Source organism: Zonotrichia albicollis, chromosome 1, assembly GCF_047830755.1.
Source record: "Zonotrichia albicollis isolate bZonAlb1 chromosome 1, bZonAlb1.hap1, whole genome shotgun sequence".
Lineage (NCBI taxonomy): Eukaryota > Metazoa > Chordata > Aves > Passeriformes > Passerellidae > Zonotrichia > Zonotrichia albicollis.
Window position 1 is genome coordinate 27,322,772 of NC_133819.1, and position 14,825 is coordinate 27,337,596.

The 14,825-nt window shown below is 33.3% G+C and overlaps 1 protein-coding gene across 6 annotated transcripts in view; it reads left to right on the plus strand.

Moving 5' to 3' along the window:
* Nucleotides 1-14,825, plus strand: part of PHF14 (PHD finger protein 14) — a 159,915-nt gene that overhangs the window by 58,330 nt on the left and 86,760 nt on the right. For all 6 annotated transcript variants that reach the window (XM_074536606.1, XM_074536600.1, XM_074536610.1 and 3 more), the window contains exons 15-16: nucleotides 8,909-8,959; nucleotides 9,117-9,238. In XM_074536606.1, the coding sequence (XP_074392707.1) occupies nucleotides 8,909-8,959; nucleotides 9,117-9,238 (173 nt within the window). The remainder of the gene's footprint in view (nucleotides 1-8,908; nucleotides 8,960-9,116; nucleotides 9,239-14,825) is intronic.

Below are 14,825 nucleotides of genomic sequence, written 5' to 3' on the forward strand. Positions count from 1 at the left end.
GAGTGGAAGGGACACTTGGTGTGTCCTTGGAAGTAGTGTTTGTGTTGTTGAATATTCCATCTTCCAATAAATGCTGTCAGATCCTGGTACTCTTAATGAGGATATTAGAGGTTTTTTTTTGTGTGGCTTGTTTTTGTGGAAATTCCATTTTGAATTCCTATTTATTGAGAAGCATCTATCCACCTAGTTACAAAGGTGAAATAAAAGAATTTTGGGAACTTAATTGTTGAAGCCTGTAAGTGAAGTATTCTGATGCTCTGATACCAAACTTATTTTTGCTATTTGAAACCTGAAAATCTTTTTTCTGTAATTGCATTGTATATAATCCAGAGATACACACAGTAATGTTCCTGTTTTACAGTAAAAAGTCTGTGTTAGTTACGGTTTTGACATACAGAATTTAAAGATTAATTGCTGTCAGCTGAACATAAGTGCTCTAGAAAAAAAAATTTGGTAGTCAGTCAACTTTCTGAAACTTAAAGTTTTAATTACAATGGACATTGTAAAATAACTTTATTTTCTTTATCAATTAACAGAAAAGCTCAACTGAGTCTGACACCGTAACATCGCAAACATCACAAATATATAAACTAATTATTTCAGCTTGCCAAATACATGGATACATGATAATATAGGACTCTCTTTTGGCTTCAGGTCAAATTCAGAATAGAGTAAAGTAAGATCTAGCTCTTCCACGATGCTTGAATCAAATGGAGTGTATCAGTTTTACGTTTTTCTTTCCCCTTCGTTTTGTTTTGCTTTGTTTGGAGTTTGGGGATTGTTTTAGTTGGTTGGTTTGATTCTTAAGAAAGCAAGAAAGAGAAAAAAGACCTGCAGATTAAAGATCACCTGCTTTTCATTCAGCAAAGACATGGAGAAATGAATGTATTCCAAATGGTATTCCAATGGTGTCAATACTGGTATCTCTGTAAGTAAAGGTAACCAGTGTATCTGTCAATTCTGCAAATAAGTTCTCGTAAGTTGAGTTTTCCAGGAAAGAATCACTTGTTTTATCAACAACTGAGCTTTTCTGACCTCCTTGTCTTTCTGCTTCTGTTTCAGTTCTCTAAACATGTACTTTGGAGAAAATTAGTGTTAAAAAGGATAGAAGTCAATCCTGCTCTTTCTCAAATTCTGTCACTTATTTCAGCCTGAGAAACAGTAGTTACAAATTATTTGATAGACTCAGTGATAGTTTTGCTTGACAGCAGGAATGTTGCAAAATTTTTGATTTTCTAGGAAAAAAAGTTCTCAAGACAATGGAAACTAAAAAAAAAAAATAGAGAAAAATTGTAATTCTATGTAATTAAGCTTCATGGATGACTTGTTTCTTTTTATAATCATATTTTGATTAACTGCTGTTTCTTTTCATCTGACAGTTCCTTTTTATTACTGTCATTTTCCTGGAAAATTTAATAATTATTTCAGAGATACTTTTTGAATAGTAGTGATATATACCATTTAAGATACTCATTTGGATCTGTGCTGAACAAGGGCGCCATCTGGTGTCTATATGGCAGTCCTTACCTCTCTTTGAAATTGTTTTATGCCTATGGGCTGCAATCAGTTGAACATTTCTTCTGCCTTTTAACAAAGCAAAGGGAGTCAAAAGGATTTTTTCTGCAACTGGATTAGTCATAACCTTTTCATTGGCAAAGGAAATTTGCAATTTCTAATTTTTCATAAGTAATAGATGACATAATGAATTAATAATTGCTATCTTGGCAAAATGATCGTGGTCAATGTGTAACAGGATAGAGAACATATTATCTGTGCAGTTTCTACCTGTGTGGCTTTTTTCACAGACTTTTGTGATTTGTTTTATGCACGCTGTTGATCGTGCGTTGATTTCATCAAGTCACTTTTTTAGTAGAGTGAAAGTTTCCCCACTTCCATTTTCTGAGAGTGTTCTGTTTGGCTTGTGTTTCGTGTCAGAGTTATCTTCTGTTCTGTAGTGGTGTAATTCCCCTGCATTGACCTCTTTGTTTGGAATGATTATATAGCATTCTAATGTTTACTGATTTTTTTTGTTTGTTTGTTTTTGAATTATCCATAGCAATATATGATAAAGGCTGCATAAGTGGGATAGTTGAGTTTTGGAGGTTTTTGATATGTGTGATATCTCTTAGCTATGAACCATAGTTTGATAAAAGGTAAAAAACAAACTATGGAAGTATATCATTAATGTCAGTGTGTCAGCTACAACTTGACATAAGATAGAAATGCAAATGTCTGAAGAATTTAGATAGGATCCAGAATTAAACCATGGCTGTAATCTTGTACTGATCCTCTTTGCTGTGTTTGTCAGCATGTGTGAAAAAAGACAGCTGTGTGTCTTTTTCAAGTAGTCACTGTAGCCACAGGTTTGGCAGGGAAATATAAGTCAATATGTGCTGTTGTTTCTGACAAGAAGTGTGATGTTTATAGATCTCCAAAAATCAAAGCACCTAAAGCTCTTCACATTTTGCCCTCTTAAAATTAAAACACACGCAAAACAACTCCTGCAGACTTTCTGCAGAATAAGGAAATTACTGTAGTATGAATAGTTTTGAAAGTCAGATATATCTTAAATAGCATTGTAGTCCAATACCTGCTACATTTATATTTTCTTTCTCAAGGAATGTTTTGAAAAAACTCAGAAATCACCATTGATCTTCTGAAAAACTGTGACACATGAGATCAAATACAGAACCATACTAGTTCAATTTATGTGGGCTTGAACCTTTGCCACTGACCACAGTTGTTTTCAGTATTTCATACTCTTTTCCATGTGTTGTTAACATTGTTAACTCCTCTGAATCTTCTTGTGAAAAACAAGAAATTAAATAGGTGACAGCATGCACTTTTATCCTCTAGGATCGCTTCAAAAAAAAAGCTCATGAGGAGCAAATACTTCTGACTTTTGGGTGTCACCTCTCCAATTTTGGTTGGTTTACAAGTTTTGGATCAATCATGTTGGGCTTTTTCTTCCAAATGGCAAAGCAGAAGTGCTCCAAGGGAACATCCTGCCTTCTATTGCTGTCTTTGGATTAACTGGTTTAAGGCACAAACAGTGAAACATAACAATGAGGTTTGGTGACAGCCATAGTGGTCTTGGGTCATGTGGGCACCCTTTCTGTCCTGTTCACCATTGTGCTTTCCCACCTGGAAGCTAACATGTCAGCTTGTGGCATCTCTTAGTGATGCCAAACAGACTGTTTCCTTTGCAGCTTTGCTTTGCTGCTTTGTTTCCCTTTGCAAACATTCTGTTTCCTTTCAACAACTATAGGGTTCATTCTAGGCTTTATTTGTTGTTTACAGATGTCTTTCATTTGTCTCATGTATAGAATTTATTTTTCTGAGAATATTAAAAATCTTTTAGTCAATGCATTATCTAATCTTCTTCATTTTATGTGTTTCATATTGTTGCTTATAAACAAAAATACAAAATGTAAGCATTCACTTCCATCTTTTCCAAGTTCAAAATGGAGACTGCCACTTCAGTCTTTCTACTTGTCCTACTTTTAGGATTGAACCCATTGTTTATCACATTTTCCCTCAGCATATTTTCATTCCATTTTGGACCATGTTCTTTAGTGTTGTTATTTTTGAAGTGTCTTGAGTTCACCATCTCCTCCCATGCATTACCCCGTGTCCATCATTCATTTGATCGATGTCACATTGAATCATTTATGACTTCATCATTCATCATTAATTGTGTTGGTATTCTGTTTTTTAGCCATTTAAGTCATGATTCTTTTAATTTCCTATGCCAACATGCAAATTTCCACTCTGTAACAGCAGAATGCTGCACAGCTTATATGGATACTTTTGTGACACAAAGCACAATGGCTGAAAGAAACCAATTTTTTATTTGTCTTTCCCTTGGCTGTGGAAGTGTATGCTCTAATTCTCCTATGTTTTCTTTGTTTTTCCAAGGCTTTCTCTAACCTTCTTTCTTAATTGTGTTTTGTTTCTTGCATTCTATATTGTAGAGAGATACATATTTGATGTGGTATTGTAGAAACTGTCAACTTAGATCATTACAAATTAGATTAGACAGAATGATCCAATGTTGGATCTTTTCCTACTGCTCTGTCTTTCCAGATTTGATAGCTGTTTGCATGTGATGCCCACCACTGCTTCTCTCTAGGGACTCTTGTAATGTTTTGTGTGAATTTTTAAGACAATAAGCAAGAGAGGTAGGATTTTATCTGCTCCAACTATTAAATGAAAAATCAGAAGTTAATGAAATAACTGAAATAAGTGAAATGGGATATGCCTTAATACTGTGGGATTGTTCTCTAACTTCCACAGATGGTAAGCCTTGAACTAAAAGACAAAAAAGGACATTGCCAATTTTTAAGTTTCATTTATTCAGAACATTGCTCTTTTCAGAGGACAAGCATTAAAATTGCTATGAAGGGTAAACCTTTGGTAAGATAGTCTTGGAAAAGATGGCTTGCTTTCATCTTGATGATTTCATTGAATCAAACAGTTCAATTTCTTTACCCAAGGAAAATAATCTTACAGGATTTTAAAGAGATTAATTAGGAGTTTATTTGATCAGGTGTGTCTTTCCCCTAAAAATGTTATGCTAAAAGAGACTAATAAGAAGAATTTAATCTATTTTATCTTTAGCAATTTTAAACTTTTTTATCAAAGTGTTTCTTTTGTTCTTGTTTAAAAATAATTCTGTTTTATACTGGCATCTTAATTTTAATTCCTTGACCTGTCTTGGTCTGCTCAGATTACTTTGGGTTGTATTGCTAATGAAATCAGGTACTATTTTTCCCTTTCAATTCACTGTAAGATATGTTCTTTGTGATGCAACAGCTGAATCTGTTTATTTAAAATAATTACAATTTTAACTTGATTTCCTAAGGAAAATAAGTTAGTCATTTGTCTACTACTATAGTAGCATTGCCTTTAGTAATTGATAGACCCATTATTGCAATATTTGATTGAGAGTTGTGTATGCCTAAGGTTATTAAGTGTTGGAGTGTTTTTTGGAGCAGCTGAATGGGAAGGATGAGGTCTGTATGGAAAAGGTTCTCACTTTAGTTGGGGAACACACGGAAAACTTTGGGATACATTGGGAGCTACGGTTTGGATACACTAGAGAAGAAGTTAAGCCACTAGAGAAGGGGAGGAATAGAAATATTGTTTCAGGAGGTCAAATTTTATTAATTCAACTGGTTTTAGTGTCATTTCATTCCTTTATTTGAATTATTTCACTACCCTAATTGTGAAAGAAATGAAATGAAAAATATAGTCTGCCCTTGTTATGACTTTGGCATGTTTTTCTGAGTTTTTGGGGGGGTTAAGATTATATAGAATCAGCCCTTAGCTGTAGACATCTAATTTTAAATCCTCAGTTGCCTGTGTGGTAAGCAGAAGTGGATGGTGATTCCATTCTGATGCTGTGGGCTCCAGATCTCAGTGATGGAGTCTCAGTGTTACTGGTAAGGGAAGTGTCTGAGCACATCACACACTTTGCCCTTACTGGAGTGCCCACTGAATGAATTCCAAAGCTGTGTCAGTACAGAATTTTGGATGAGACACAACCGAAGACTTGCCAGTCAGCAGTCATTAAATGTCAACATTTGAAATAATTTTTCACATAAATATTTTATTTCTACATGAAGAAAATTTTATAGGTACATATTTTGAGCCACTTTACATTGTTCGGTATTTTTTTGATATTAGTATTCTTGTTTTGAAGTGTCATCTTGTCACAGTTGCCTTGTATGTTGTATCTCTCTAATCCACACCTTGCTCTGTTTTGATCTGGACTGAATTGTCTGTCTCAAATGGTGGAAGTTTTACAGCTTTTCTACCTTCTACAGTAAAATAAAAAAGCTGCTGGGATAGCACTGGCATTAATTGAGATTTTGCTTGAGTGCTGATAGCATGACTTTGCTTTCCCAACTTACTGTTTGAACACTTTGGAAATGCCAGGACAAATTTCACAAAACTGTCTTGCTCCATTTTATGGTATAGGGAAATCCTCAATTGAAGGTATCTCTGTAGTATTGAATTGCCAGGAATTGTGATTTTAAAAAAATCACTGTCTTTATGGGCATCTTTTTCTGGATTAACATCACAAGTTTTGAATATGAACAAGTTTATCTCAGTTGTAATATATGCCATTTAATAGCAAAGTTCCCTTAGCTGCTTTTAAATAACAAAACTTAAATTGTTTTTGGTAAGTACATGCAGCACTCATATTTTATATTTATAATCTCTGATGTTTTCATTCTGAGTCTGCTAATGACAGAAATTATTAAGAGCAATTTAAAACACAGTACTTTGAGGCAAACAGCAATGAATAATTCTGAATAAAGTAATCCAGATTTAAATGATTCTTTCCTGCTGACCTGTAAGTTAACTTTAGTGACAACATATTTAAAATTACAAATGTCAGGTTACTGGAGGGCTGTTGCTGAAAATCAAAGAATATTCAATTTTCAGTTGTTAATTTGATCTTATTTTTCATGTTGAATGCTGGAGATAGTAAAATTATCTGAGCAGAAGCATTGAAAATAAGTTTAACTATGGAGGTCCATTTGGAAAAAAAAGTATAAAATTGCTATTTTAAAAGCATATAAAATATCCTACAAATTTGTGTACTAAGATGTTGATTTTAATGTTTGTTTCCTAGTGATTATTGAACAAACTCAAGTATGTTTGAAGGTTTAGAAAGCTGATGAAAGCACAATGAAAATATAATTTAATGTGACATTCCTTGTCATATGCATCATGCATTATAGAGCAAGCAGGTGAAAATCAACATTGTCTTGGCAAAAGTGCCTAAATTGATTATAAACCTTATGTCTCCATTTTGCTGAAGTTTAAATATGTTTAATTATTCCTTAAAATTGAGTTATTAACTTGTAATACTTTCTGTGTAGAGTCAAAAGTAATGTGACTATTACCTAGATTTCCAAATTATGTATAAGTTTTCAAGATAGCATTACTCTGATGGTGCAAGGCATGCACTCCTTGTCTCTTGCTGCTTAAACATGAAGAGTGAGGACCTTAATACTGCTTCCATTGGCATGCACCATTATACGTACTTCTTTATAATCTTTACACAGCTGCATTTAGGAGTGCCTCCATAGCTTAAAATTGTCCAAGTTTGTAAATGTTCTTAGGACTAATTCCAGAGGCTGAAAGGAGTAAAATTGGCAGTTAGTGTGCTGCTGTCTGATCAAACTCCTTTTTTGGCTAGTTTTAACTTGCAGTGACCTTGAATTGTGTAACATGTAGCTGACACATAGCCCATGTTACATTAATACCTCTACTATTACATTGATAAATTCAGTTTTCAGTAGCAAATATTTTTTTCCAGATTTTGGCACTGCTTATGGCTTGCAGAATGTAGAACACCTCAATTACTAGATGCATAGTTAGTATATGTATTAAATAGATAAGGTTTTACATTTTTTTATAAATCACCCTTAGGGAAATGTGAAAGAGAATCCTAATGGCAATTAAAGTATTCTAAAGAGCCATGAAATAGACTAGGATTTTCCATTGCACTACGTTCATTACTACTACAGTGTTAAATCTTGTCTAAAAATCTTCCCAAATAGAATGTTGCTAACATACACAGATCAAAATCTGCAGAAGTATAAAGGTATAGATGTGTTGAAGTGGCAGGTTTATTTGCAGTGTAGCAGTATTTAAATCTGTAAAACAGTTTAAAATAGAGAACTGTCTTCAATTTGAAGCTAGTACAAATCACCTTCAAGGAGGACCCAAACAGGAGAAGCATTATACTGTTAGCTTCTTTGGAATTGAATTTATGATTGCTTGTGCTTCTAAACTGGTCTAAGATTTTTTTGATGAGTTGTTTTTTAGTTCTGCTGAAGTGAACACCAGCTGCTTCAGAAAAAGTTTTAAGAAACCATAAAGTAGGCAGTGCTTTTCTTTATCATATGATAAATCACTTCCTAATGTGGTGTTTTTTCACATAAAACCAAGAATTTTCAGGGGTTTTTTTATGTATTTATGTTATTTGCGTCTGTGTGTCAGACCCAAATTTTGGGTTACTGGAATAGTCTCTGATTTCCTTCCACATTCCTTCTAATTTAGTTCCCTTTTTGTACAAGAAGGAAAGAGTGATATTGTCAGCTTGTGGCAGTTATATAACACTGGCAGGTTAGTAATGCTGCTGCTTCAAAAATGTAGTGACTGAACCTGAACTCAGGCACGTTGTATGTAGTAACTTTAAAGGTGCTTGTAAACCTTTGGTGCTTACTGGTGCAGTCCATGGATACCCCTTGTCCTCCACATTGGTGGTATTAATACTTTTTTTGCCAACTGCAATACTGAAAAAATTTCTAATTCCTGTATAGAATCATCAGAGAGATCTGTTGTGTACCAGTCATATGTTGGTATATGCTACAGTTTTATGAGTGTTTGCCATATACCCATTATACTAAGCTTGAGGTTTTAATTCTTGTTGCTCCTCAGAATCTGTAAGGTATTTTGCCTTCCTGTTTTGGTAAAGTTTTTTTTTTTTTTTTTTTTTTTTTTAATTTTATCACTTGGCTTCTAAATAGAGCACATTTTAGTGCTCAGTGAGTGATTTTAATACACTGTTCATATCAATATTCAAATTACTAGTTTTGGGAAGTTTGTGCAAAGTTTGTAAGAGATTTGTAATTCTAGTGACAGTGTTTTTAAAAATAAGACTTACCATACTCAAGTGTATATATTTAGGTTTTGGCTCATTGTATAGATTTATATTCAAAATGTGAAACTGTTGTCCTAAAACTGATTAGTGTAGTTGTCTGGCAGTGGTTCTGTAGCTAGTGCTTTAAATTATTTCCTGTGATACGTTTTTGTTGTTAGGAATAATAGATAAATAACAAAAACATTCTGTTATCTAACACTGCATTTTAAATATATTCTCTTCTAGAGAACTAGAGGACGAAAACGGAGCTTTGTGCCTGAAGAAGAAAAAGCTGAGGTTGGAATATAGTGCTTTGTTTCTTTGTTTTTTTAACAATTTCACAAAAAATTAAACTTGGGGCTGAAGTGTTACTTTCCATGCCATAATTGAAAATATTTGCTTTCCTTCCCTCCTTTCCCCTCTGTTCCTTTCTTTTTGCCTTCTGCTGTGACAGGAACGTATTCCCAGAGAAAGAAGGCAACGACAGTCTGTGATGCAAAAGAAGCCCAAGTCAGAGGATTTAAGGACTGAGTGTGCTACCTGCAAAGGCACTGGAGACAATGAAAATCTAGTCAGGTAGGTTTGATACTCTGACCTTATGAGGAGTTCAAGTCCCATCTTTAACACTTAGTCATGATTAAAATGAAGAAAATGTACTTTTTGAAAGCACGATACATTTCCTCCCCTTATTTAGAAGTAACATTACATTAGAAATACTGACTTGATTTGCTTATTGATCTGCCAAAAACATTTATATTTTAAATAACTAAGATAATCTGGTTTTCTAACACAGGAGAATTAATTTGCTCTCATCAGGGTGAATTGTCAATGTTTTAGAGCAGGTCAGAAAGATAAACCAACATTTTAATGATATTAAAGCTACATGAGCATCCTAAAAGTAATTAAATTAAAATAATCAACAATTTTATGAGCTGAAATGTGGATTGTGAAGAATTTATATTTTTAAAAAGGTATTAATGCTACCTCCATTAATGCATATCATGAAAGGGTTTGATAATCATGTTTCTTATCTGAAAAAGAAATGAAAAAAGTCCATTGAATGATGTTTTAGTAGGTGCAGAAATCTAATTAAAGTATAGAATAGCTGCTGTTAAATAGCTACCATTGACCACAACTTCTGCAGATTTTTTATAGCTCACATTGTAGTATCTTTGCAAAGCTATAAAAACTGTTCACAATTCTTGAAAGAAGAATCATGGACCTTATCAATGAGAAAGTGAGTTTAAAATGCATCTACAGAGATTTCATTAGGATGATCTTATAAGTTCAAATTTAAAGAAGTGTATTGTACTTAGGTACTGTATGCTTCAATGAGATGTTTCTGGACAAGTTCTTATCTTTAGGTCAGATATAATTGTTGCTTTTAACTGGAAGGAGTGCTCCAAAATAAGCACTTTAGTTTATTTCTGGGAGTCACAGTTATGAGAAAGGTCAGAGTCACTAATGACATAAGCAAGCAAGACACAGCTTTATAATCAGGATGTGTCACAGGTACAGATGCCTTGTACATACTCAGAATAGCTGGTTTTAGTATCAACCACAACATATGATTTACCATAGCAGTTGATAAAATTCCAAGGCTGTGTGCCAGAGTGTATTTGTATTTCCAAACTGGAGGCAGAGTGCCTGTGTACAAGCTCATCAGTAACTGTGACTCTCATATACAGACAAGCCACTGCTGCTGGGTAATCTTAGATCCTGCTCAGAACCAGGCTGTGAAACAGAGGGGGCTGTTACAGGGATTGCTCATGCAGTTCCACTGATGAGGACTGGTGGCAGAAGGTTTTGTCTGCCCATGACAAGATAAAGGGCTTTCTTAAGCCCTATGGTTTACAAGAAATAAAAGAGACAGGAAGACTGCTTTGTTGTGGGAACGAATCTTGGTAAAACATGTGCTGTGTTTTACTGTGAAAAAGGCAGTAAATTAGTTTTTTTCTTCAGGCTTTCTTAAGAAATGTTAAAAATACCACACTGGAGGACATAAATGATAAGATGACAAAATGGCATGAGGAGCTGTATGTTTAAGTTATGATTAAAAATAATGGTAGAAAGAACTGCTATGTTTTGCTTACTACAGGAAAAGATTTTAAGAGTAATTTAGATGGGCCAGAAATAAACATATTACATACCAAAACCCAACAGGTTCTCTTAAAAATCACCCTCATAGTTAGGCCAAGTAATTACTAAGTACTGAACAGTATTCCTGCATAGGAGAAGGAGTTTATGTTCTAATCCTTTTTTCATAATTCTCTGAAAAATATTTCCTTAAGTTTTACTATTTTCTCTATTAATTTTTAAAAAATATTTACATTAAAACTTCCTTTTCTTCAGATAATATCTATAAATAGCTTGAACTTTGTCCAGTTTAGGTTACCACTGCTTCTAAAGAGCTGTGGAGGCTTACTTTTGATAATATCTAAATTATGTTAACTCTGCAGTCTAAGATGTAGGGGAGTGACCCACAGTGTTCCTATGTCAGAGAAAGTTTTCAGAAGCTTCTTTTCTATTCCATCATCACAAAGTGATCTGAGTGATGCTGTGCCTGCACTGGTGCTTTTTCCTCCCTGTTCCATCACACAGGACTCCTTTATGGTGGTAGAAATAGTGTTTTCAATGCAAGGTTTTAAGACTCCTTGCAAGCAAGAAATGTTAAGGAGGGAAAACAAAGTATTTTTTCAGTAGCTGTTTGTTTGGCACTATCTGTTAGCAAAGCCCAAAATTTCTCAGATCTTTATTATTATCTTTGTTCTTCACTAAAATTACTGGATTTAATTTTCCCTCTTTCTAACCCATTTGTAACTAAGAAAAGGGGGGTTGTGGTTATATTTAACAAGAGATTTTTCTGAATATAAAAGTTCCTCACTAAGTTAAACACAAGTATGCAGCTGGTGAAACTGCACATTTAGGGAATAGTCTTGAAGAGCCTCCTGTCTTTTTCTGCTGTCTGTTACCACAAACAGGGCTGGTTACTTGACACTTGGGCAATCTGCTTTCAAAAATTGTAGATTCTTCTAAAGTTTATTTGGCCCTCACTCCAGAGTTGCTATTTGAGTAATGATTAGAGGAAGAGAAGGGATTTTTTCATATTTCAAATAATGCAGCAGAAATTTATAATTTATAATAATAATTTATTTACCAATAATTTGGGGCAAAAAATATAATCTAACTAGTTCTTACTGTATGACTATTGGAATTGTTTTTTAGTCACAATTTCAGGTGCTTCTGAGTAGCTTTGGGTGGGTAAGGGATTATTTGCTATATGCTCAGTGACTTTATTTAACCTGTTGTTCATATGGTTTAAAACCAATAAATATGAAAGGATTTATCCTTTAAAAGTGCATTTCATTCTGATGAATCATGCTTTATTAACTGACTGAATTATGCCTTAGTGACTATAGTGATAAAAATTAGAATATTTTTAATGATAAGCTTTTGTCTAAAACTTATTGATTGACATATTGCATTTATTTATGCTAATAGTTTAGCATATATATGTATTATAGACATGTCAAGATAGTGCCTGTTTAATCAAGGATGTCAGATAATATAGATAGGCTCTTTCAGTATAGTAGCATGCACTAGAACTGAAAGATTAGATTTTATGGTTTTGTCCACTAGAAAGGATCAGTCTTGTGATACTTATGTGATGGCTTTTTTTTTAAAGAAATTACAGTGAATTTATTTTATAAATTCTTCTATACATGTCTGTGTAAATTCCATTGAACTAAGTAAACCTGCAATTTTTATCTTTTACAAGAATAATTAATGTCAAGATTTACAGATCTAACAGTGAAAAGTTAATTGAAACCACATACTTAAATGAGGCAAAGTTGAATCTGTAACTGTCATTAGAAATACGTGAGAAAGCTATAGCTGTAATTAGAGGAAAGCGTGGATTTTGACTTATCTTTTTACTCAAATGACCTGTCACTGAGTTTTGAGAGAAAGAGTAGTAAAAGATGAAGGTTTTAAAATACTTTATATTGGACACAGATAGGTTTCATATGGGGTAGGCATGAAGATGCAGCACTTTATAAAAAGAGAAAAGAAGTAAATTTTCTGAGAAACTCAGAAAATAATTTTAAAGATTGTTTGTTTTTAGAGCTGACCTTTGCTGTTTGTTTCAGAAGGCATTTAGATATGATGCTTCTATTTCCATTTTGTGACTATTTGAAGTCATATATATGATTTAGACATCTAAAAGGTTTCCTGAGTGCTTAATTACAGTCTTGCTTGAATTGCTTAGAATGATAGATCTTGCAGAGGAGTTGCTTTATTTGTAAGTACCTCCTGTTTAGTTTTTTTTTTTTTTTTTTTGTTGTTGTTGTTTTTTTTAATGAGTCTGTAATTCACTGATGCAAATCTTTAAAAATAGCTCTTCAATAGTTCTCTTTAGAATGTCACCATATTTAGTAGCAGCATGGATAAAGAAGTGTCTTTGAGGTGGCTCAATATGTGATAGGGAAAACCCGCCCTCCATGTGGTAGCATTGTACAGACAAAGTGCTTCTAGCACAGTATTACTGTATAATCTGCTTTGGTAAAATGAAAAATTAAGATGAACTTCTGTAATTTTAATGTGTAAAATAGTTTTGTAAAGAAGAATTCACAAGCTAATCCAGTTAAAAAATTTTCAAGGGAGGACTTCTAAATTATTTCACTTCTAAAGAAGTGGCCTCTTCTCAAAAAATAATCCAGTTTTCAACTGCTCCTATTAAAAAAAAATTAAATACAGTATCTGTTGTTTGCATTAAGATGTGCTTGAGTGATATTTTGGAATGTAGTGCATTAGATAAAATTGACATCTCAATAGTTGATTTGAGAGAAGCAGAATCATTCTTGTATGGGCCAAAATCAGGTTAAGGAAATCTCTGAGAAATATTCAATTTCTTCATCCAAAAATTTAGAGCAAGCATATTGTAGTATATTCTTTTGTGGTTTTGTGTATTGAGTTTTTCTGCTGTATTGTCAATTAAGTTAGAATTTTCCATTTCATTTGATTTGCAGTAACTGAGGCAGAATTATGACTTCAGCATTACAGAGAGAGTACAAAAGATGAAGGTCATGTATTTGAAAGAATAGAAAATAGAATTTGTTGAAAACATAGATTTGAATGCTTGTTATAAAGTATTCAAAAAACATAAATCTGCAAAGTAAATTATCAAGAATGCATGTAGTACTTATTTTTAATGCATATATTTACTAGGAAATAAGCTAAATGTAAAAGTACTTATTTTTTGCAATATACTCTTACTTTTCAAGCAGTCTAATGTGCTGCACATGTAGTCACTGTATCAAGGCAGACAGAGAAGGTGAGAAGAAGGAAAGGAAAAAAGAAAATATATGCAGTTTCATATTTGCTAAATAAAAAAATTATGGAGGAAAATTAACTCTAAGGTTGAGTACAGTATGAGTTATCCAATCATACTATAACTGAAAAATCTTTTAAACCTGTGTGACCTCTGTAATTCTGGTGCTATGAATGTATGTATCACAAGTTTAGGATGATAATTTATACTGTGCAAAGGATTGCATGCTTAGCTGCACACAGTGGTCAGCTTTAATTCTGCTTTTGACAGAAAGTCTGTTCTAGACAGTCTGTTTTGAATCCTCTGGAGGTGTTCTGTCCAAAAATGTGTCTCACCAGATTTCCTTAATTGTATTTGTCTTGTATAGGTTTATCTTCACATTTTTATTTCTTACATTTCCATGCAAAGGAGCATGCCAAACTTCAAGTTAGGGATTTCTTCCTTATTTGTTCAGCTGTTAGTTTTGAATCTCTTCATGAGCCAAAGTTTATTCCAGAACAAGTACATTAATTATTCATGACTTTAAATGCAGTGCAATGCAATTCACAGTCCATCATAGTGATTGAAAGCCTATTATTTACAGCAGAAGTTCAGGACCACTAATGTAGGGATTAATCACAAGGAAAAGGTTAGTTAAGGCACAGTTTGCAGCAATCTTATGTGTTACAGAGGATTACAAATGCATTATTTTATTGGAATAAACTAAGGGAATGAAAGAAAATGTAACATTCAGTTGTATAGTTTATTTCTGCTATATCATTTACTGGGATTAATTCTGTGAGTTAACTTTTCTAATTGCTTGACTTACCTGTTAGATCATTTTTTGCGTAATTT